At 48.5% G+C, this 24,916-nt stretch overlaps 1 protein-coding gene across 1 annotated transcript in view; it reads left to right on the top strand.

Moving 5' to 3' along the window:
- The window catches only part of DUOX2 (dual oxidase 2), a 47,548-nt gene that overhangs the window by 6,080 nt on the left and 16,552 nt on the right, over positions 1-24,916 (top strand). The window contains exons 2-17 of the mRNA XM_059714849.1: positions 2,588-2,695; positions 3,749-3,832; positions 6,494-6,658; positions 9,288-9,475; positions 11,923-12,124; positions 13,520-13,686; positions 13,836-13,896; positions 14,180-14,276; positions 14,887-14,977; positions 16,353-16,455; positions 16,888-17,051; positions 18,465-18,631; positions 19,010-19,128; positions 22,584-22,721; positions 23,416-23,529; positions 24,290-24,492. Coding sequence (XP_059570832.1) covers positions 2,626-2,695; positions 3,749-3,832; positions 6,494-6,658; positions 9,288-9,475; positions 11,923-12,124; positions 13,520-13,686; positions 13,836-13,896; positions 14,180-14,276; positions 14,887-14,977; positions 16,353-16,455; positions 16,888-17,051; positions 18,465-18,631; positions 19,010-19,128; positions 22,584-22,721; positions 23,416-23,529; positions 24,290-24,492 — 2,133 coding nt within the window. The 5' untranslated portion in view covers positions 2,588-2,625. The remainder of the gene's footprint in view (positions 1-2,587; positions 2,696-3,748; positions 3,833-6,493; positions 6,659-9,287; positions 9,476-11,922; positions 12,125-13,519; positions 13,687-13,835; positions 13,897-14,179; positions 14,277-14,886; positions 14,978-16,352; positions 16,456-16,887; positions 17,052-18,464; positions 18,632-19,009; positions 19,129-22,583; positions 22,722-23,415; positions 23,530-24,289; positions 24,493-24,916) is intronic.

The following is a 24,916-nucleotide window of genomic DNA, read 5'->3' as shown; positions in this document are numbered from 1 at the left end:
GGTGCTGGGAGCCCAGAAATGTATCCTATATCTCACCCATCTAAACCAGTTGCTCCAGTAAAAGATAATACATCGCTTCACAAATATTTTTTCTCTTATCCCGGCATCATCACTATAGGAAACCCACTGGCAGAACATGTATCTCATTGCCCTCTAGTGGCTACTACCTAGCAAAAAATGCTCATATTAGTTAAGAGCCTTTGGGTAACTCCAATATCTTTCATTAGATCAATTAAAATAGTTGGAAAAATTCTTCTTTGCAAGCTTTCGGGTACAAATACCTTTCTTCAGGCAGAGGAAGCATCTGCAGTACTGCACCTCTGCCTGAAGAAAGGTGTTTTTACTCAAAAGCTTGCAGAGAAGTTTTCCAATATTTTTAGTTGGTCTAATAAAAGATATTGAATTTACCCACAGAACCTTGTCTGCCTATGTCCTTAGACCAATACGGCTACAACCAACACACCTATTAGTTAAGGGAGTTGGCATCTTGTAGCCATGACGGTCCAAGAAATACGTGAGAAGCATGGGGGTTTTGGTGATATCTTGTTTGGACCAACTGTACAGTTGGCAGAGATGTTAGACAAGCTCTTGGGCACAAAGTGCTATTCCTCAGGTGCCTCTGTTAGGAAGCAGTCAGTGTTATAGAGGCAATATCTTTTACTAAACCAACTTCCTCTGTGAGGAAGGGTACGTTGTGTCTGAAAATCTGTTTTACATTTCTACCCAGTTGTTCCAGACAACAGATATCACCAAAATCCCCTTGCTTCTCCCCTATCAGCTAACTCTCTTTGCCCAAGGTCTGTATTGTAGAACTGAAGACCTGAACACTGAGGAACAATGCCAAGGATCACTGTGATACCACAAAGCAGAATTTCTGTAGAAAAAAATAGCATGCAATGATATAAATAGAGTGTGTCCATGCATTCTGATGAGGCAAATGAAAGATGGAGTCACAGGGTTGGAAGGGGCCTCAAAAGTAATCTAGTCCAGGGCTGTCCAACTTCTAAGTGGCTGGAGGCCTAACGCCTTCAAAGCAACTCTAACAGGGGTCAAACACCTGCAGTCCACACCAGGGCAAGCCATGGATCCCCAAGATGCATGCCATGTGGATGCTCCTGCTGTACAATGCCTGTTCCCTGGGGCTGGAGCAGACAGCAAAAGCTGGAGGAAGGAGGGGGAGACCAAAGACTGCAGCTACTCTTGCAGTCAGAGCAATGGGGGGAGTAGGGGTTGGGCAGAAGCCTGGGGGGCCAGAACATGCAGGCTGTAGGCCAACAGTTGGACCATCCTGATTTAGTCCAATCTCCACTACATCAGAAGGTGGCAAAGGTTTACAAACGTCTGCGTGCTACACCTAGAATCCTGTCACTTTAAAATCTGGATTTAGTGGTTTTGGATTATAGTAGTCTATAGGCAGATTGCCAGGCTGAACACAATTTCTTAAGGGCTACCACCTCAGGTGTTTGTTTTACTTCTGCAATAAGTGAAGAACTCATATGGCACATGCCCATTCATTGACGTACTTTTCCATTGCTCACATCACTGATGTATATGAGCTCCTCAAAGCTGTTAAACTGTTAAGCACTATGGGAGGTAGGGAGATATTGCCATGCCTGTTTTATACTTCAGGCCACTGAGTGAAATAGTGCCCAAGGTCACTCAAAGAGTTTTTGGCGGGTGAAAAAAGAGACCTTGGGTCCTGTGACACCCAATCCTGTCCCTTTTTCTCAATTCTTAGCTGGTGCAAATGCTTAGAGGTATTTCACTAAATGATGTTGCTGTTCTAGGTACCCATCCCCAGAACCCAAACCCTACCTACAAATTAGTTTGCAAATGTATGGATATGGTTCACAGCCATAGTGATGATCCTCCCCAACCCAGGAGCCCAACCTTTCCTGGAGTCAACAGGGGAAACAGGCTTACAGTGTGCCCTGATAGTCAATGGACTCAGAGGGGCCAGCAATCCAAGATGGAGGGATGGATCCCAGAGCCAAGGCCCCTTTTCCTGAGAATGGCCTGCTCCTCAGCTTCTTGCATTCAAAGCTGAGAACTCTAAGCTGAAGTATCCTGGTTGCTCTCTGCAGCTGCCATACCAAGGCAGCCTTATTCATAAACCAAGCTACAAGGCGCTTAATAGACCAAAACCAATACCTTGACTTGCACGCAGACATGAAATGGGAGTCAGTTCCAACCCTGGACCAAAGATGTAACAGACTTCTTGTGAGGAATCCCATTAAGCTTCCTTTCTCTTGAACTGAAGTTTCCAGGTAATCTTCAGGTGTTGTCCCATGTAAAGCGTGTAGAGTGGTAGCCTGAAGGTGATGAAGGCCCTAGTGTCTAGACAGCAGCACTGGCTGCTTGAGGCTGGAGTTAGTGGCCAGGGCTCCTCTTGAAGACAATGGGATTTGAACTCCCTGCAACCTTCCTCCCCATGAGCATACCCTATTATCTTCAGAGGCAGGTTAGCATCAGTCCCACCTGGAACTTGTCCTTTTGTTTCCATTCTCTGTGAAATGCTGAGGCCTTGCATGCTTTTGAAAGTCTCCCTTGGCTCCAGTTCACTTGTTTTTCTCTCTGCTTTCATTAGTTTCAGTTGTGTAGTCTCCCAGGCAGTACAGAGCAGTCATGGTGAAGCTTGAGATGTGGCATCTGCCTTTGTTTTGGATACTTCTGCTGGGGACGTGCAGCTTGGTGGGTAAGTACCATTCCCAGGCTTGGAATCAGAGGGAGGTCCCTGTTGTGACCTGGGGGGGATTCTACCCAGGAGTATTGCCCGACAGCAAAGGGAGCTGCTATATATCAGGATGTCCCAGAGCATGGAGCTTGGAACAGGAAAGGCACAATTAAATGTGTGAACACACAAGGAGACACTACAGTGCACTCCTGACATGGGAAGCTCTCTGAGGCTGGGTGCATGCCTACGTATATGTTTGTGTACAGCATCTACCACTGTGTCAGGGGCCTTGTACTACTACTGTGGTTAGGGAATAATGACAACAGTGATGACACTTCACCACTTTCCCTGCATTCAGCTACTGATGTACTGCAGTGTCTCACATTTTCTGATGGCTCTTTGGGTGCCTTGCAGTAAAAGAAGACACTGGACCAGGCAGTGTTTCTTGGGGAAGATGTGGAATGTGTGTCCTTAGATGTGATTGGTGGGATAAGTGTCATTGCTAAGTCCAGTGCTTTGAATGGTAACCTCATGGGGTGCCCCAGGCAGTGCCCACCACTAGTTCAGGTGATGTATCTCACGCAGGAGATGAGGAGGAGGCATGCTCCATTTAGTGACAGGTGTCCATGCTAATGTGTGCCCTGGGCTTTGGCTGCTGGGTTATATCTTTAATATTATTTTTCTGTTTGATCCATTTGCTGTGCTTGTGACTGCTGACTGGAAGGAGTCCAACCCTCACTTTGAGGCAGGTGACAATACACTGCATTGAAATGCAGCCTGGCTTTTGTAATTGAGGGAACTACCTCATCCCATTGGAAAGTGCAGTCTCTGCTGTCTATATGATGAGCTGCATTTTTATCCCTTTGGCAGTCTGGGATGTCAGCCTTACCAGTCCAGGGCCCTTCTTATAATCTCTTGAGAATTTGGTGTTAGTTTGCTCCACTTGCCCAAGGTACAAAACTAACCTTGTATTCTCTTTAGTAGGCTTAATCCCCCTATCCCTTGTAGCAGTCGTCCCTCTCCATTCCTACTGTCACATCTGAATGTGGCCCTGGGGGTCTACTATCTCCACAGGTACCCAGGAGAACATCAACTGGGAAGTCCAGCGCTATGACGGCTGGTACAACAACCTGCAGCATCACAGCTATGGCTCTTCAGGTGAGTGTGGGAACACTGTGCGCCAGTGCTGGTGACTTTGAAGGGTCAGGCTGGAGTGGATGGCATTGGATCATACTGCCTTCATAAAGGTCTGTTTATGATGGTGGCTTGAGTGAAGGCTAGTCACTGATGGCTCAAATGGAGCAGCAGATGGTGGGCTGGGGACAGGAGCTAGAGGAGACAACAGTGGTAATGCCAGCACCCTGGGCTGAGAAAGCAACCACCATTGCTTGCTCATGGTTGCTATGTGGGCAGTAGCATAGGGATGCAGCTGGGCACCTGGGGCACAGGAGCAGTGACAGCTTTTGGGTGCTGTGTGCTCACAATTGTGATTGTGCAGCTGCTGGCAGTGGCTGGGGTTTTTTTTATGCCCCCAGGTCGGTGCCTGGGGTGATTGCCCTGTTTGTCCTACCCTAGTTCCATTGTTGTATGTCAGGGTGTTGTTAGATTTCAGCTTGATTTGGGAAGACTATGTTACCCCTTTGGTTTGTAGGGTGTCTTCCACTGGGGTTTGACCAAGAGACTGTGACCTTTGCTGTCAGCTGTGCCCTTTGCCCCCCTCATGTTGGATCATCACAGCAGCCTTTATTGGCCTGCTCCAAAAACCACTGCAGTTTCTCACAGACCTCAGTAGCCTGGCTTATGTCCTCCATGGAGCTATGCCTCTGGATTTTCAAAAGGGAGCAAGGGAGCAAGTGACCTACCTTCCAGTGACTTCTGGTGGGTGACAGGTAGTCAACTCCCTTAGGAGTTTTTGAAAATCCAGGCAGAAACCTCTGCAGACCCTCACGCTGGAGGGTACATGTCTGCTTCTTTGTTTGGGCCTCATCCAGGTTTGTTGGGTCAGCAGTACCCCCATGGGGCAGTAGCAAACCTTCCAGGCAGAGACAAAGTGAGTACCAGCAAGCAGGTTATGCTGGAAGTTATGGTCCTGGCTGAAGCTTATGTCAGATCCCAAACAAAAGTCATTTATCTCAACAACAATACAATTTTTGCTGGTATAACAGAACCTATATAAAGGCTTTCACCAGCACTGAGCTATGTCAGTCAGGGCTGTGATATTACGCTCACACTCCTGCCTAACCAAGCAACACTAACTGAGCAGAGGTCTTTAGTGGAGACCATGCCTGAGGCATCCCCTTGGGAGCACTGCAGCACTGTGGTCTGCACTAACTGCACGATGGTTTCTGGGTGGATAGTAAGGTGTTGGCTGTAACTACCTGAAAGATGCCTCTTTTCTCCTCTCATGGGGCTGCAGCTAGATCTCCTTTGAGAACCATCAGGGTCTGGCTTGCTGAATCAGGGTCTTTTGACCCTGGAGCTGACTGGACCTCTTAGCCAGAAATAGTCTCACTTCACTGAGCTTGAGGCACATTGCAGGGACCATTTGCTTCATGAGTTTGATGTTGTTTTCAGTTCTGAGCTGGGTGGTGTCACTTCTTTAATTTTTTTGTTTTGGGGGGCAGTAGTGCCCCCTAGAGGATCTGTTTCTTGTAGGCAGGGTTGTCCTGCTGCCAAGTAGTGGCCTACCAACCAAAGGGTTCAAATGTAGCCCATGGGGCTTGTTGGCACAAAGCCACTGCTTTGGGATGGGTCCAGAAGGCAGGGGGTGAACGCTGCCATGGCTCACCCCTCCCCACTCACCATCTGTGCCTCCTTTGCCCGTCACTGAATTCAGAGTCTCTGCTTGCCATTAGTAACTCAAATTGGCAGCATGGAAGGAGGTGGAGGGCGAATCATGGTAGTGTTCATGGTAGAGGCCTTGGGTCCTGAGGCCTCGCCACTGCAGTGCCTCTGGCAGCCATGCCAATGCTGCCCCACTGCTGGGGATGGGCTGTCCAACCTATGAGAAGCCCCACAATCTTGGATCCAGCCTGTGGGGTCAAAGAAGTTATTTGGGCAGCCCTATTTTAAATGATTGCCAGGCATCTGAAAGATGGGGAGAGGTGCCACTTATGCCCCTCAATTGAAATTAATGTGAAACCTGACTTTCTGGTGCAGTCATTTTGTCAGTGTGCTCTTCCTCTTTTGTGCCAGGCTCAGGAAGGAAGGAAGCCTGAGGGAAAGAGACGCTTTTGCTTCACAATTTACAATGAGCCCAGAGAATCCCCTGTCACATTGAGTCATGGCACTTAGCAAGATGCTAAAACAGATTGGGTAGCTATTTGAATAAAAACATCATCAAACACATTCTATGTAGTGAATCATCAGGCTTCAGCCAGGAGCTGATCATCCCCTGAGGTGAGGAAGGAATTCCTGATCTTTCTCATGAGACATGTGATATACAGAGTAAGGGACCAGTTGCTTTAAGGGGATTTTGCAGCATTCTCTGAGGCATCTGGCATTTATTCTGCTCAGAGGGTTTTGGCCTGCATGCTCCATACTGGTTAAAAAAGCTCCTGTTACTAGTTTGCAAATGTCCCCTGGCACCAGTGAGATATGGCTTTGCAGCAACAATCATAGTGATAGGATAAGAATTGCAACGAAAGAGAGCCTTTGTAATATACTATTGGAAGCTACATTCTCTGAAAAGCTGTTCCCTAACTGCTTTGCCCCAGAAACTCCAAGCATCCCAGTCCCTTTATATTCTGCCCAGTACTTCTCAATCCCACTTTCACCGCAATCTCTGGATGCTGTGAGATGTCGTTTTGCTGCCACCAGGTTCCAATCTGCTGCGCTTGCTGCCAGCCAACTATGCCGATGGGGTGTACCAGGCGCTGCAGGAACCGCATGTGCCCAATGCCCGCAGACTCAGCAACGTGTTGGCACGGGGAAGTTCTGGAATACCTTCCAACAGGAACATGACTGTGCTGTTTGTCTCCTTTGGTAAGAGATCAAATGGGTCTAGCAGGGAAACAATATCCATCTGGGCCATCTCTAGAGTTATCTCCCAACAGTAAGCTAATTCAGAGGACATTGAAACTCATGATTCCAAAACAGCTCACACACAGTGCATGGATCCTTGCAATTGCTAAGCTAAGTTTACACTACAAAATAAGCAGTTGGGTGAGTTGCAGGGAGCAGTGGCAGTTACCCTCAAGTCTGACCTTTGCTGCGTGCACATTTCCTTTTTTTAGACCAATTTCTTAGATTTTTTTTAGCTCTATAGCAACAATGTATGACTCCTGTAGAGATAGAATTGCTACTGCCTGAGATAGACTCTTTCATAGCTTATGGGATGCCCTTGGGCCTTGTGAATCTCTGAAGATGGGGGTGTTAAAAAAATAGGTTATAGAAATTGTCAAAGTCGCACGGGCAATTTTGATACTTGTATTCTATTCATTTTAGTGGTTTGTAGTGGATGCACCTAGTGGAGTTGTCTGAATGGCTTTAGTCATTTCTGATATTTAAACTCAGCATCAGTGTTGAGGACACATTTACACTAGTATACTTGCTCTTTATAGCAGTATGTAAAAGGATCAGAGAGACAATGTAAATTCCTAACCTGGAGTAACCACCCAACCTGAAGTAGAACTATGCCTGAAAGTACTAGGGTAAAACTACCATGGTGTAATTTTCACTGGTGGAGATTTGCCATCTCTCTGTGGCAAATAAGAGTACCTTGTTTCCTCAGTGCAAACAAGCTATTGCCTGCTTCCCCACCAAGTGGCAAATCTCAGTGGGTGCATCTACACTTGCCCCTGACTGCACAGGTGTTACTGTGTAGTCCTGCCAGTGCATGGGTCATTTCTGACCCTACTGCACAGTAACAACAAGCTACTGTGCAGTAGCTTTCGCATCACAGTTCGTGCCTGCTGATGCTAAGTCACTGTAGAGACAAGCTACGTTGCTTAGCTCATTGCTGCAGCGCCATAGCATCTCATGTAGATATGCCCAGTAATAACCACCTATCATCCTACCTATCTCAGGATAGCTGCTAAACATCCAACTGTCATGTGCTGCCACTATTTCCTTTCCTATAGTCCTGGGTGCCTGGAATCAGTCAGGCCTGCTGGGTCCTCTCCAAATGAGATTTGTTCATACAGAGCTTTCTCCATGGGCATGTGCCCCCTGAGTCCCACAGCGCCCTGCAGGAAAGCTCTTCTTCAACACTGGTGTGAGAGACCTCTCACAGAGGCCTGTGAGTCTTGTATTGGAAACTAGATGTTTGCCTTTGAGTCAGGCTGGAAGAATGTCATCCCCAAGATCATGCCCCAACAGGCAACACAAACAGGGTGGAGATTCACTGTTAGCTGAAAAGGGAAGGAGGAAGAGAAAATGGGCATAGGTTATTATTTCCTTTAATCTCCCTGAGGTGAGAGACAAAACAATGGTTCACCTGGGGCAGTCTTGGGGCTGTCCTTGGCTAAGCCAGTCAGCAGCATCCCCGCTGCACTTGGGAGGCACAGTCATGGGGCAATCACTCAACTTCCCTGTTACATTTCTCAGACAGCTGTATTGGGCTTTATTTTTTTGCCTATTGGTGCCGGTGGCTGAGAAAAAGCTCATAGCCAGAGCTGGGAATGGCAGGGATCAGGGCTGGCTGGCAGTGCAAGCCTTGGCCTGCGTTCTGTCCTCTCGTCTCATAGACTCTCCCATTTCAAGGCCAGAAGACACCTTTAGTCACCTCTGGTCTGCTCTCCTGTGGGGCACAGGTCAGGAGGCTTCATCCAGCCATCCCCTGCACTGAGCTCACAGCTTGCATTTGAGCTAGAGTGCTTCCAAAGCAGGAAGACAAGCTCTGCTCCCAGTGAAAGGCAATCCTGTATGACAGGGGTGGCCAAGCTCTGGCACATGTGTCACAAGTGGCATGGGCAGCCTCTGAGTGTGGTACATGGTGGATTGGATTGGGGAGGGGACAGGCAGCAGATTGGGCAGGGGAAGGGGACTGGAGGCACGCTCAGGGAGTGTGTAGGGCTAATTTGTGGAATTCCTGCAAAAAAGGTTGGGTTCTCCACCCCTTCCCATGTCCCCCCCCGGCCAATTGCTGCCTTGTGGCAGTCATAATAGGGGAAGCTCAGGGGGAAGAGAGGAACAACAGTAAGCCAGGAGCCATACTGCAGATGAAAGGTGGAACAAGTTGGTATCCTCTGAATAGCCACTGGCTGAGACTCTCAGCCTGATTTATTTCCTGGGGACTAAATGACTCTGCCCTTGTTATCAGCTTTGTTCTTCTGTAGCATTCATTTTTCATTTGGAGATCTCAAGTTAAGCTCCATAGACAGAGGAGTAACAAGCCCTGTTTTGCAGAAAGAGAAGTGAGGCAGAGAGAGGTCAAGTGACTTGCCCACAGTAGATCAGAGGCAGAGACTTCTGATCACTGTACAGCAGGGTCTTCCACTCAGCAGCCCTGCCTGGTTCCACTGCTCACTCCACAGGGCTGAAAGCAAAGTAGCTACTGGTATGTTAGCACTGGGCTAGATAATGTGCTTGGGTCTCATGGATGCTGGAATCCACTTACAATCTATTCCCACCTGGCTGCCTCAATCCATGTCTCTGCTTGGGTATCTCACAGGCTTCCATGTGCTCTCTGAAGTCCGGGCAGTGGAGAGACCGGGCTGCCCTGCTGAGTTCTTGAACATGCCCATTCCACGAGGAGACCCTGTGTTTGACCCTCAGAGTGCTGGGGATGTCGTCCTGCCCTTCCAGCGCTGCCAGTGGTCTGTGGAGACGGGACAAAGCCCCAACAACCCACGAGAACCGGTAAAGGGGCAGTTTTTGCTTTGCTCTTCCCTCTTTCATTTAATTTACTTCAGTCTGAAGGAAGTAGAGCTAAACTGTTCCCAGTGGTGGCAGATGATAGAACAAGGAGCAATGGGCTCAAGTTGCAGCAAGGGAAGTTTAGGTTAGATATTAGGAAGAACTTTATCACTAGGAGTATAGCAAAGCACTGGAACAGGTTACCCAGAGAGGTTGTGGACTCTCTATCCTTGGAGGTTTTAAGACCTGGCTAGACAAAACCTTGGCTGGGATGATCTAGTTTGGGATCGTCCTGCTTTGAGCAGGGGGTTGGACTAGATGTGACCTCCTGAGGTCCTTTCTAACCTTCAATTTCTATGATTCTATGATTCTCAGTCACTTGTTAACTATTTCATTGGTGGATGGACCCAGACAGTGTGTATTTCAATGGGTCTGTGACACAAGAACGTACAGGGGCCTTACCAAACAAGCAGCACAACAAAACAATAATGGAGTGCAAAGGCAGAGTCACCCTTCCCCCCTATTAATGATATTAGTACCCAAAACATGAGTGCCCTGGTCACCAGGCCAAGACACCAGATTGTCATCATAACATGTTGCCCTTGCGTATCACACCTACCTAAAGTCCATTATTAGCCCAGGTGATTCAGTCCTAACAACTCACACAAGGCATACAACTGTGACTGTGCCCATGTTACAGATAGGAAACTCAGACATAGACAAAATTATCTACCCGAGTCACATAGAAGCCACTGGAAAAGCTGGGGACGGAGTCCGGCTCTTGCATCTCCATGTCCTGTGGCTAATCCTTCCTGATTTAATGTCAGTTACTTTTAGATCTCAGCTAAAACCTTCTATTTCCCCAGTCAGGGCACCTAGCCCAGGTGAGGGTAGGGACTCAGGGAGGCTCTTTTGAATCATCTGGTTAACTGACATCTTCATTTCTTTCGACACAAAGCTTCATATATGCCAGATGACTGCACCAGGCTCTTCTAATTGATTTATGTCTTCAAGTTTACCCCTCTGTGCCATGGGTGTAGAGCCCAGGACAACTTACCAGGGTTTTTCATCCTTTTTGGGATTTGAATAACACCGTATCAGCCTTTCATTCCTGCAAGACCTTGTTATCTACTAAATATGTTGTAGCTACATCACCCCAACCCCCTTATAGACAATGACAGCATTTCATTTGTGTTCTCAGAATTGCACACATTGTTCCCCATCTCATGGGAAATAACAGAGCAATGGAATTACCTATCCTTTCTCCCCTCATTCCTTCCCTTCAAAAAAGCCATGTCCATATAGAAGCTCATCATGGAATGAACAAAAAGACATTTTCAGTCATGGCTGAATCCTGATCACGTGGCTGAATCCCAATCACTGCTGTTCAGGCAAAAGCTACAGTTTTAACCCTCTCACAATCTCTGCCAAATTGGCAGCAGCTTTTGGCTGCTCAGCCAAAACCTAAAACCAATTTAACAGTGGTTTTGAAAGGGTGAAGACTAACTATGATCTGCAGCATGCATGCCACTCCTCTCTCTCTGTGGCCACAGAGAGAAGCAAGGCCCCAACAGTCATTATACTTGTGAGGGTTTGGCTGGAACACAGGTGGCCAGGCCTGCATGTAGGCCCTGAAGGGCAACTAGAAGGTCAGCTAAGTGGGGGTGTAGGTTACCAGGTTATCAGGTTACCAGGGCAGGTTACTGTACCATACCAAGGCAGGTTACCAGGTTGGGGTCTGGATCAGTAGAGCAGAGGATGCAGGACCAGGTCCCAGGAGAGCCAAGAGGGAGATCTAAGAGTGTAGTCCAGGGGACAAGCGAATATCAGAAGCCAGGAGAGTCAGAGAGCTGAGTGTTAAGTTCTAGGGAAGATCCAAAAACTGGGTCAGGGAAAGCCGAAGCTGAGTCAGGAGCTGGGAGAATCAGATAGCAGTGAAAGCAGGGCTTGCCAGCGCAGATTGAGGTTGTTGTCAAGGCATGCCTGCAGTCTGAGGCTGCAGGTATATGTAAAAGGACTGAGTGGTGCTCCCTGCAGCCAGTCCATTTTCAGAATAGTTGCATTTGCCCAGGATCAAGGTCAGGGTAGAAGCTCAACAACTGACCTTGGTTGTGCCTGACTGACCAGAGGCCCTGATAATACTTTCCCTTTGCTTCTATTCTATTCCAGAAAATAGCTTCCTTGTTTAAGGCACCCACCCCAATTTTGGAGGGCTGATTTGGGGGAATAAGGTGTGTGTGGTATATGAGTATATACACTATTACTGGGAGTTAGGTTATGGAAACAGGTGGCATGATTTATTCTTACCACACCATGTCATTCCTCAAAAGAGAAAAGACCGCAGAAGACCTACACTTTGGCTAAGCTCTGATGTTGCTCGGTTTCCATTTGGGGACCAGGGGGCAGCTGACTTTCTTCTTTGATGGTTGCTGTTCTCCTTTTCTCCTCAGGTCAATGCTGTGACGGGCTGGCTTGACGGTAGTGCCATTTATGGCCCCTCCCATTCCTGGAGCGATGCCTTGAGAAGTTTCTCTGGTGGGAAGTTGGCTTCTGGGCATGACCAGGATTTCCCAAAGCAGACAGATGGAAGGCTCCCCATGTGGAAGGCCCTGGATCCAACTACACAGCAGGGCGGTTCCCAGGGGATATACGGTAAGGAAACTTCATGGTTCAGTTTCCCTGCTGGACCACTGAAATGAATTCACCACTCAGCTTCACATGGTGCATGGCCTAGGTCATTTCATGCCCGATTTGGATTGAATTCCCCAACCATCTCTGTGTCAAATTAAGCCCAGAGACAAGCAGTGCAACAGATATCACAGATTAACAGGGAAGTGTGGTTGGCCTGGCTTTACTTCTTTCTAGCACTCGGGCTCTTTCATCAGTCTCATGCTCAATGTGAGCACTCATTAGCAGAAGAGAGCATTTGTGTATGAGCACATCATCCTCTGTGGTGAGAGAGAGAGACTCAGAGTGTAGTATAGATTTCCCTTGTGCCTGTAAGGGTGCTGCTCACCCTGTGGGAGCATGATATGTAGTACTCAACCTGGAGAGGAAAGACAGACAGGTAGAAATCCCCAGGTGTAATACTCTTTGTTCTTGGGTGTGGCATGTGGTCTTTGGTCTGGGACTGAGGTGTGTTCACTGCAAACAGAAGCATCTCTCAGCAACTTCCAGGCTGCAAGAACACAGGACTCTTGACTCCATGAACCTTGTCAAAGGGAGAAAGGTGCTGTCAGGTCAGTGGGGTGGTGTTCATTCCTCAGTAGTCCCCCGCCCCGGCAGCTTGGGAGGGAGGCAGAAGACCACTCTGCATCTGGATCCTGCTGAAAGGTGCTCAAGAGCCACCCATCTATAACAGGTACAGCTCTGCTCATCCAGATGAGGCAGGAAAGGTGGTCTAGAGAGAGACTGTGAAGGCCAGGGGGTTCTGACTGGGGAATGGCTGGGCACCTCAGCTCAGGGAGGAAGGTTCAGTTCTGGTATCTTTTGTCATATCTTTGTGATGAGTATCATGGGCATACGGCATTGAAACCCAAACATAACACGCACCTACACCTCCACAAACACACGCAAGTAGACTGCCTTTCCTCTAATCTGAAATAAGGTTCTGACATGTAGAAGTATGCTCTGCTAACAAACATGCTTTTCTTGTTCTGATTTCTAGACTTGCCTGCTGGTCTGTTCTCTGCCCCTTCACCCAGCCACCTTCTCTGGCAGCCAAGAAAGCACAGAGACTGGGATACCTCCCTGCCCCTGTCCCCAGAGGGGTCCCTTGTCTGGGAGCAGTGGCAGGGCTGCAGAAAGGGCACATCAGTGGGAGGGTTGCAATGAAGACTATATACATTTTGCTCGCTTGGCATAGAGATGGGTTGGCAGCCTTTGGGTACTACTGGGCCCTGTACCCAGCACCAGCGCACAGCCCCAAGCACCTCACTTCTTCGATGACTTCCCTCCCCACTGCCCAAGGGAAATCTTACATGGGCCAACCTGTCTGTGCCCTTGCGCACTGAGATTGGCTCCTGACAGGCTCTGTGATTGTTGCAGACTTTGGCAATGCCAAAGGGAATGAGAGCCCTTTGCTACAGGCCCAGAGCATCATGTGGTTCCGCTACCACAACTACCAGGCATTGAAACTGGGCCAGAAGAACCCCAACTGGTCAGATGAGGATCTGTTCCAGCACGCACGCAAGTGGGTCATTGCCACCTACCAGGTGAGGCAGCTTGGGGGGGAAGGGGCGAGTAAGGTCTGTGCGGAGGGGCCAGCTCATGGGGGAGCCCCAGCAATAGTCATCCTTCCTGGGCTCCCACCCTGGGCCCCATTGGGTCTCACACTGATTCAGTTTCCTCCTCTCCTCCATAGAACATTGTGCTGTATGAGTGGCTGCCAGCATGGCTGGGGGAAAGCATCTCATCATATAAAGGTGAGGTGCGGGGGCTAGATCTGGGGCAGAGAGGCCCTGAGGGGAAGTGGGGCATTGCATGGAGGATGGAGCCAGCAGATAGTGAGCAGGAGATGCAAGGGGGAGTGCAGAGATCCTGCAGAGCATGGGGGAAGCAAAGAAGGGCAGGGAGCCAGCAGGAGCACAACAAAGTCTGAGGAGTCAGAGCGTGCAGTGAGCAAGGAGAACAGAGGGAGGGGCACTGGGCTCTTCTCCATTCACCCCTTCAGGTGCTGAAGCCCAACAACTGCATTTCATGCTTCAGGTTACAGCCAGCACGTGGATCCCAGCCTGTCGCCTGAATTCCTGGCAGCTGCAGAGCATGTCTTGGCCACCATGGTGCCCCCTGGCATCTACATGAGGTAGATATGGGAAGCCTGAGCATTCTGCATGCTGAGTCATGGTGCTGGTCACCTAAGGCCACAGAATTAGGTGGGCCCCGTCAATGCTTGTACGGTACCAGCCCTGAAGTCCTGCCCAAGTCAGACTGCAGCATCCACCCTCTCTCCTTGTTCTTCAGCCTGCAGATTCACCCTGACACCTTCAGACCCCACCCTCCCATGCTTCATTCCAGAGCTTGCTTACCAGCTCCTGGAAGCAGGGCTGTGACCACAGCCCTAAAAAGCACACTGTACAGAGACTGGGCACCAACAGGTCTGTGATGTTGCTTGTCCCAAGCAGATGTGTACCATGCAGTTCATGCCACACAAACCCATGGACATGCAGCAGCTCCCACTCATCTCCTCCAAGGCTCTTCCCCTGCCCATCTGTCTGTAGAGAAAATAGCAGGCCTAGACCCCAACAGTAGAGATGCTCTCTGCACCCAGGACCATCTCCTGCAGGCTTGGACACTAGCAACCAACAGATAAGCTCTGCAGAACACAGAAGTGCCAGCAGAACCCCCTCCCAACCACACAGTGCTGCCTGGCACAGAAAGGGCTGTGTGGCCTCACTCCTTCTTTTCTGTTTCAGAGACAAACAGTGCAATTTTCGGAGAGTGATCGACCAAGACAAAAATCAGTCATCAGCTTTGCGGCTCTGCAACAACTACTGGAGGAGAGAGGTAAAGAGGTGCTGGGATGGACAGGGTTTCTGGGGATGCCTTGGGCAAAGTTGGGATACATAAATGGAGGGTCAAGTCCTGTCCTTACTGCTGCAGCCAGAAAGGTCCCAGGGACAGGCTGGGTAGGAATGAGAAAAGGATTTAGGTAGTTGCCCCATGTTACTGCACTGCAGGTGCTTAACATTCTAGTATACCCTTGCTTTCTGAATGGGGGTGGATCCAGGGAGGGTGCATTGGTGCAGGTGCACCCTCCACCCCTTGATTCCTGCTCCACCCAAACTTTTGAATCAACAACTATCATCACCCTGATCCTTGCTAATCTCTCTCCACTCCACAGGTGTTAATAACTCTCTGTCCTTTGCAAGGGCCTTGATGTTTCACTATTCAAACTATTCTTTCTTCTGCAATGTTGCTGTCTCTTAGCCATTCCTGGCCATATTTCTCCCATTTTACAAACCTTCAGACTGTTTTTAGCTCTAGTTAAAAACCTTAGCTCAGGTGTGGCCATATTAACTCAGATGTAAAAGTGACTGACAGCGAAGCATTGGGTGCACTGGAGGCATGCTTCACTAGGCTAGATTTTTGTTTCATGAATCTGAATAGGAGACATACATTTAATTATGATGACTACACAACTAATGATATAATATTTTTTACTATTTTGACTATTTTTTAAATAGAATGATAGAAAATGTGGGTTGAAAGGGACCTCAGGAGGTCATCAAGTCCAAACCCCTGCTCAAAGCAGGACCATCCCCAACTAGGTCATCCCAGGCAAGGCTTTGTCTAGCTGGGTCTTAAAAACCACCAAGGAGGGAGAGTCCACTACCATTCTGGGTTGCCTGTTCCAGTGTTTTACCACCCTTCTAGTGAGAAAGCTTTTCCTAATATCTAACTTAAACTTCCCTTGCTGCAACTTGAGCCTATTGCTCCTTGTTCTGTCATCTGCCACCACTGAGAACAATCCAACTCCATCCTTTTTGGAACCCCACTTTGGGTAGTCGAAGGCTGCTATTAAATCCCCACTCAGTCTTCACTTCTCTAGACTAAATAAGTCCAGTTCCCTCAGCCTCTCTTCATAACTTATTAGTCATAAGTCATAGGGAGTGTTGGGTTCTCTGTCTCTTGATGTCTTCAGATCTAGACTGCATGTCTCTCTGGAAGAGAAGATTTAGCCAAACATGGGTCACTGGGCTAAATCCAGCAGTGACTGAAAGAAATATCTTGATCTGTGAGACCCAGGAGGTCAGGCTGGAGGATCACACAATACATGAGCCACTGTTTCTTTAGGTGCCAGGTCAGGCAGACATTAATGTCACTACATTGCCTAGCCTTGCACACTAATGAATCCTTGACTTTTCCCACTCCTGTTTAGAACCCCAATCTCCAGACATCAAAGGACGTGGATGACCTGCTGCTGGGAATGAGCTCCCAGATCGCAGAGAGGGAGGACAACATTGTGGTGGAAGACCTCCAAGGTATGTTGTAATGGCTGCTGTTTATCTGAGCATCTATCCTTGTCAGCAGTTCTGGTGGGTGTCCATTGCAGAGGAGCCACAGGGTCATGAGCAAGTCCCCAAGGCACTAGTAGGTCCATACAGTGCTGTGCTGAAACTGGTGCAGCTGTGGCTTCATGTCTGGTTGCAGTGTAAACATGTCCTCAGGACTCATGGCATCCAGACAGACAGTCCCATCCCAACAAGTAACAGCATGGAAGTCACTGTGCTCAATTCCTTTCCTGTAAGGCCTTCCTGTGCCATACTGGGAGATGATCTTCACAGGGAAGAGGGAGTTTGGTGAGGGGAGAGGCCAGTGTGTAGCAGGGCCCAGCTGTCTGGCACAGGCAGGCTGATCACTGGAGGTTGCATATACATTGCCATAATTTTACCTCCTCTCTTTGGGCTCCACAGACTACTGGTATGGGCCACTAAAGTACTCCCGCACCGACTTCGTGGCCAGCTGGACCCACCGGGGGCGAGACTTTGGACTGCCCACTTACAACAAGGCCCGGGAGCTCTTTGGGTTAGCCCCTCTCCAGAACTGGATGGATTTCATCTCCCATGTGAATGAACAGGTCAGATAACCTTGAGTTGTCAAGAACCTACAGTGGGAGCTTCTACTGCCATCTGTTGAGCCTTGGTCTTCACAAGTTATTTGCCTTTATCTGCCCCTGGGCAGGCAAGTGGTACACCTCCTCCCCCCACAGTGTGGACACAGTCATATGGGCACAGAAGTGCTCCTTCTGGACAGCTTATTCCTCTAGGGAAGGGGAATGAGGCTTTTGTATCCAGGGATAGCTGCATAGCTGGCATAGTTGCAGTGGAATAACTATGTGGATCACAAAACATGCCCCCCAGAATGTCACAGTTCAACCAGGATAAAACCAGGGTGTAAGCCAGACCTCAGTCTAGGTTTAGAAATGGCCAGAGAGAAATCAGCGCATGGATACCTGCGGGATGGAGGTTCACAGCTGCAAACTAGTACTGGGGGCATGGTTTTTGACTCCTATTGTCGTCTTCCCTGCCCTGGGGTTGAGCTCTGAGCCAGAGCCGGTGCCACTGCTGCCCACCCCTGTGTGCACGCCACTTCTCATGTGCACTGCAGCTGCTCCAGCACCACAGCTTGGAGTGACATATGTATCATGGTGGGCTAGAGTGGTACCATGATGGGCACTGGCTGATACAAAGCCATGGACCCCAATGTGTGTGGTGCCGCCTACCCTCCTCCCTCACAGACTTCCCATTCCTTATGAGATCAGAACCTTAGTCTGTTAAACAGTAAAGGTCAAGAACACTGTATATATTTTCCTTGTTCTTCTCTCCAATCTTCTTGCCAGGATCTTACTGGTGAGTGGGAATCACTGGCCCCATCACCCCACCCAGCTGCTGCACTGTCTGCTATTCCAATAGTGAGATGCTGGTTGGGGAATCCTTTAACCCAAAACATCAGGATCCAGCTGCACCCATGGTTGTACACAGAAGAGTCTAAAACTTTAGAAAAGGAGGCTATGGTGATCTTCTTCTGGTGGTTCCAGTACCAGGATGGGATTGCAGGGGAGGTTGAAATTTATTTGAAACAAGTCCCAACAGGAAAGCACAGGAGTTCTCCTGAGGAACATGGGGCAGCTAAAATTTTCTGTAAACATACTAGAAGGAAGCTTGTTGGGGTTTTTCCACCCCTTGGAGCAGAGAGTGACCCAAGGGAACAGGCACTTGGTTGTTCCACACAGTCAATTCCTGGAAATCATTGGATGAAGCAAGATGGAGGCCATAGAAAGGCTATGGCACCCGTACAGACTAACATGCGTGGCTGCCCTTGACAGTGTCCACTACCATCTGACTTTGCCATGAGACACAGTGACATGTGTCAAGGGCTGTTGACGTTTTCCAAGGCTTTCTGATACACACAAATTTTTCTAATCACAGACCTGCATATGTGTAGGGGTGAGTTTTGGCAGACTTTCCTAATGCTTGTGTTTGTTCTACAGGTCCTAACAGATGTAGCTGCCATGTACAACAATGACACCTCCAAGCTGGAATTCCTCCCTGGAGGCATGCTGGAAAGCAATGGATCCCTCTTCAGAGCCATCATCCAGGACCAGTTTGAGCGTTTGCGAAATGGGGACAGGTTTTGGTTTGAAAACACAAAGAATGGGTAAATGTCTCTCAATGGTGATCATGTGTACTAATGCCTGGTGTTCTTCTGGAACACTGCACTCTGGGGCAAGCCACGATAGCATCCTTCCCATTTTGAATCCTATCATTCACAGTAACGGGCCTGGGAAATAATGGTGCAGCCAGATGGACAATGAGAGTGGATTCCACTAGGGATTTGTGGCTGAAACAGGAGTCAGTCCTGCAGCTTGTCATTCATCCCCTAAAAAGCTGCCATGGCCCCTTGGCTACTTCTTAACATGGTGCAGCAGGGGTCTAGTAGTCAGAGTCCATGATATGTAGTCCTTAGACTCTCCAGGTGAAGTGAGGCAGAGTGCAGGCTGTGTCCTCTTTGATGTTTCCATGGTCCTTTCCTCAGGTTATTCACAGAAGAAGAAATTGCAGAGATCCAAAACACCACATTCTACGATGTCCTTGTTTCTGTCATCAGTGTGAATCTTAGTCAAATCCAGGACAGAGTCTTTTTCTTGAATAACGGTGAGTACTTTCCTTCTGCAATGCTAGACTAATGGATCAGGGCAGCCACGGTCCCTTCAGAACTTTTGTCATTCATAGATTCATAGATTCATAGATGTTAGGATCGGAAGGGACCTCAATAGATCATTGAGTCCGACCCCTGCATAAGCAGGAAAGAATGCTGGGTCTAGATGACCCCAGCTAGATGCTCATCTAACCTCCTCTTGAAGACCCCCAGGGTAGGGGAGAGCACCACCTCCCTTGGGAGCCCGTTCCAGACCTTGGCCACTCGAACTGTGAAGAAGTTCTTCCTTATGTCCAATCTAAATCTGCTCTCTACTAGCTTGTGGCCATTGTTTCTTGTAACCCCCGGGGGCGCCTTGGTGAATAAATCCTCACCAATTCCCTTCTGTGCCCCCGTGATGAACTTATAGGCAGCTACAAGGTCGCCTCTCAACCTTCTCTTGCAGAGGCTGAAAAGGTCCAGTTTCTCTAGTCTCTCCTCGTAGGGCTTGGTCTGCAGGCCCTTGACCATACGAGTTGCCCTTTGCTGTACCCTCTCCAGGTTATCCGCATCCTTCTTGAAGTGTGGCGCCCAGAATTGCACGCAGTACTCCAACTGCGGTCTGACCAGCGCCCGATAGAGGGGAAGTATCACCTCCCTGGACCTATTTGTCATGCATCTGCTGATGCACGATAAAGTGCCATTGGCTTTTCTGATGGCTTCGTCACACTGCCGGCTCATGTTCATCTTGGAGTCCACTAGGACTCCAAGATCCCTTTCCACCTCTGTGCCACCCAGCAGGTCATTCCCTAGGCTGTAGGTGTGCTGGACATTTTTCCTCCCTAGGTGCAGCACTTTGCATTTCTCCTTGTTGAACTGCATCCTGTTGTTTTCTGCCCACTTGTCCAACCTATCCAGGTCTGCCTGCAGCTGTTCCGGCGTGTCCACTTCTCCCCATAGCTTTGTGTCATCCGCAAACTTGGACAGAGTACATTTCACTCCCACGTCCAAGTCGCTGATGAAGACATTAAAGAGTATCGGTCCAAGGACCGAACCCTGCGGGACCCCACTGCCCACACCCTTCCAGGTCGAGACCGACCCATCCACCACGACTCTCTGGGTGCGGCCCTCTAGCCAGTTCACCACCCACCGGACTGTGCAGTCATCCATGTCACAGCCTCTTAACTTGTTCACCAGTATGGGGTGGGATACTGTATCGAAGGCCTTCCTGAAGTCTAAGTATACGACATCCACCCCTCCTCCTGTGTCCAGGCGTTTCGTAACCTGGTCATAGAAAGAGACTAGATTGGTCAGGCATGATCTGCCTGCCATGAACCCGTGCTGGTTTCCCCTCAGCATAATTTGCCCTGCTGGGCTCTCACAAATGTGAGCTTTGATAATTTTTTCAAAGACTTTACCAAGGATGGAGGTGAGACTGACTGGCCTATAGTTGCCCGGGTCCTCCTTCCTCCCCTTTTTGAAAATGGGGACCACGTTGGCCCTTTTCCAGTCCTCCGGGACTTGGCCCGTGCGCCACGAGCGTTCGAATATTCCCGCCAGTGGCTCTGCAATGATGTCGGCCAGTGCCTTCAGCACCCTCGGATGGAGCCCATCCGGGCCTGCCGACTTAAAGGCATCCAGTTCTTCCAAGTGACTCTGCACCATCTCAGGGTCTACGCATGGAAGTCTGGCGCCTTGCTGCTGCCTCTCTACAACCCCAGTGAGAGACTTGTCGTGTCCCTCACTTAGGAACACTGAGGCAAAGAACTCGTTGAGGAGTTCAGCCTTGTCCCCCCTGTCTGTCACCAATTGTTTCTGCCCATTTAGCAGGGGTCCTATTCCTCCCTGGGCCTTCCTTTTACTCCCTATATATCTAAAAAACAATTTCTTGTTGTCTTTTACTTGGGATGCCATCCTCAGCTCCATGGTAGCTTTGGCCCGTCTAACTGCCTCCCTGCAAGTATGAGCAGAGGAGGTATATTCATCTTTAGTGATCTCACCCTGTTTCCACTTTTTATGTGCTCCCCTTTTGTCCCTTAGGCTGCCCTGGATTTTTGCGGTCAGCCAGGGAAGCCTCCTGGCCCCTTTCCCTCTTTTACCCCACACGGGGATCATCTCGCTTTGTGCCCAAAGGATCGTTTCTTTAAGGCACAGCCACCCTTCTTGGGCTTCCATTTCTTCAAATCTCCTACTCTGCAGTGCGTCCTTGACTAATCGCCTGAGTTCATTGAAATCAGCTTTCCTAAAGTCTAGCACTTTCACCCTACTAGTTACCTTACCCACTCGACGTCTTATGGTGTATTCTATTATTAGGTGACAGAACATAGGATCATAGGACAGAACATCCTGGGACTGGGCAACACAATCTGACACAGTTCCCACAACACTCACTAGCTCACTAAAGGAGCCTTCTGCTAACATAAAACCCAGATTATGTACTCTGTGGCTACCCTCTAATGTATACTTTTGCACTCATCAACAAGAGGATGAGGGCTGAATGAAAGCTACCAAGCTGGCCTGAATTTCCATCATTTTTACCTAGGTTCTGGAAAGGTCCCTTGTAATGTTCACTCATAGACGTGGCCTAGACCTCGTGCCCCAGCTATCAGCAGTGTATGAGCAAGAAGAACATTCTGGGTATTGGCAAAATATGGGAGCCCAGCCAATAGGGGTCCCTGCCCTATGACTCTTCCTCATTTTCTGTGGTATTGTGGTCCCTCCTTCTTAACTGGCAGGAAGTTTGGCAGATTCTTCATGTGTGTGGCCCATAATGTCAGCTGGTATTTTGGATTGTGTATTTTGCTACGCCCTGCCCCATAAAGTTATATATTTACAATGAAAACATTTTTATTACATTCCTTCCGTCCTTTTTCAGGAGGTTTATTGATTCTATTTTAAATATGCAAATCTTGCAATAGATAACTGAACCTGAAATGATTTCCAGAATTGCAACATGCTCCCTTCATCATCTTAATATGCAGAACTAATGCTGAAAAGCAGCCGAGCACCTGTCCCAGGGTCCTACCCACCACAAAGTATTCATAACTCACAGGATAAGGTGAAGAAGCATGCAGTGCATTTTGTGGTTTCTCAGAAGAGCTGAGAATAGAATCACAGAGAAGTAGGGCTGGAAGGGACCTACAGAGGTCATCTAGGTCAACCCTCTATTTATCCAGATCATGCTGTGGAACACCTCTTTGCAAGAAATCCTGAGTATCAAAAAGCAATTCTGTGCTGCATTAGAAAGGGACTTTAGCAGAGACTCCAGTTCTCACAACTGACAGCAAGGATTCAGCTTCTAGAGACCTTTGAGTTAAATGTACGGTCAAGACTCTCTTAATTGCCCAAAGATCTCCCAAACATTAAGGAAACCCTATCATTGACCCTTAGGGAATATATTCCTAAAGAGACAAGGAGTGCACAAGCTGGGTGAGCAACACAGCATTCATGTCCTTTTCTCTTCACCTACCAGGGGCTCCATGTCATCAAACTGAACAATTAATAGCAGAACGTCTGACCAGCTGCACACCCCTGGTTGTGCTGGACTACTTCGAAGGCAGCGGTGCTGGATTTGGGATTATTATCGTCATCCTTTGCTGCTTGCCTCTAGGTTTGCTCCAGTCTTGGCTTCCTTTGTTGATATCCTGATAGGGGGACAAGTCACCGTGGGTACCGAGCACCTGAAACTCCGGATAGTGTCAGTGGGAATTACCAGCAGCCTTCCTCAGGAACTGGCCTTTTGTTTATAGGTGTCAGCTATTCCTTTAACAGCCCAATCCTGCCAGGCAGGAATTATCTCCTGAGAGCATCTGAGTATCTTCAGGCACCGTGGCAGTCTTGGTGGGGGAGAGGGGGAGTGATGCTTTCAGACGCAGGCTCTGCCTCAGTGATAGTTCCTGCTTCACTCAGCTCAGAGTGCTTTCATCTAATCTGTGACACTATGGCCAGTTGTAAGTGACCTCACGTCTCATAAAACATACCTCATATTCCAGCAGAAGCAGGAGCCTCTGGTGTGGTACCCAAAGTGATGGACTTGAGGCTCTGCTTGGAATCAAATAGGGTGATTGCAGATGCTAATATTATTGCGATAAAGACATTGGAATCTAATAGAGTTATTTGTAGCTGGAACATGCTACAGTGGCTGATGCTGATGGGAGCTGTAGTAAATTCTTTCCTCAGCACCAGCCCTAGAAAGGATTATTTTTGACTCACCAAGGTGGCTACCAGGGCTTGTTGGCCAAAAAATAAGTGGCTTTGTAGCCTCATATCTCATTTCTCTCTTTCCTGCTCCTTTGCTTCCCCAGTAAGTTTATTTATTGCCTGGATTGTTGCCGCTTTCCGCAAGAGAGATTTCAAGAAGCTGAAGAAAGAGCAGAACACCAGCGTGAAGAGGGAGGCATTCAGTGAGGGAACACTTGGTAAGGCAGCCATCCTGGACTGGCCCCAGGGCGCTGTGACAGGAAACCCAGGCTCCTTGGAGTGACATGCAGTGGATGATTCCTCAATAGTCAGAGTTCCCTGTCAAACGCCTTGTGCTCCGTAGCCAGCTGCTTTCATAACCTAGGACAGTGCGGGGACAGCACTAACTCCTCTCCTGAGGCTGGGCTCCTTCAGTTGGAAAGAGCCTCAGATGTTGGCCCCACTACAATCTGTAGACATTTGCTATAGAAGCTGGAAGGATCCTGGAGATTTTATCCTGCATTGTTCATTTGGGTTAAAATTCTTCTCAGATCTGCTTGACTGGTCTCATCCCAGATGCCCTGACAGTCATGTTTCTAGAAGAAGAGGCTTTTTCCCTTAATATGGGTATTTTATGTCCCAGCACAGTTCCTGGATGTGGGTTACTCAGTAATGTATGGATGACAGGTCTATAACACTCTTAAAAATTGAGCCAATAGCTTAATTTTGATCTCTCTTACACTGGTGTAAATCAGGATTAACTGCACTGAGGACAGTAGAGATGCATCAGGATAGAACCAGTTCTCGTGACTTCAGAATTAGGCTCTACTTCTGCAGCAATGCAATGTCGCTTCTGTTTATTGTGTGATCAGTAAAGTTTCCAACCTCTTCCCACAAGCCCCATGGACCCCTTGGGTGCAGAGACCACTGTCCCAGCGAAGAGAGGAGTTTGCTGGCATTCAAATATCATGTTCTCAACTGACTGTTCTCTCCCCTCAGCCTTGGAGTGGCAAGGGCCCAAGACAGACAGCTACCTCATCTACATTCAGCTCCATTCGGACAAGATGATCAAAGTTCTGGACAGCAGGTTGTCGGTGCTTCGAAGCATCAACCTCCACGCTCAACAGCAGCTGGATGTGATCCTGTCCAACAACAAAGGGAACAAAGCTCTACTCCTAAAGATTCCCAAAGAGTATGACCTGGTACGTAGTGTGACCCATGACATGTGGCTTGTAGCTCTCCACTTTACTATACCTATCACAAGAAATGTATCCCCCACACTGTGGGTGCATCTACACATTCATTAAAGTACAGAAGTTACTGCATATTTAGTTTAGTGCTTGCTTAATGAAATACTAACTAAATGCACAGTAACTACACTTACTGCATAGTAACACCAGTGCATGGGGGGGGTTTTGTGATGCTTACTGCCCAGTAGCCTAATACTACTGTGCAGTAGTGTATTAGCATGATTTTTGCCTGGCACACTATGGCACAGTGTTAGGTTACAGCATATTAAGTGTCTTGTATAGACGTGCCCTGTATACACCTACGTGCCATGTTCTTGGAAGCCCACAATCCATTATGGGGATGTAGCTTTATAACCATGAGTTCTGATGCTTTATA

Source organism: Alligator mississippiensis, chromosome 11 (assembly GCF_030867095.1).
Source record: "Alligator mississippiensis isolate rAllMis1 chromosome 11, rAllMis1, whole genome shotgun sequence".
In the NCBI taxonomy this organism is placed as follows: Eukaryota; Metazoa; Chordata; order Crocodylia; family Alligatoridae; genus Alligator; species Alligator mississippiensis.
This window is presented reverse-complemented; position numbering and strand designations above follow the sequence as displayed.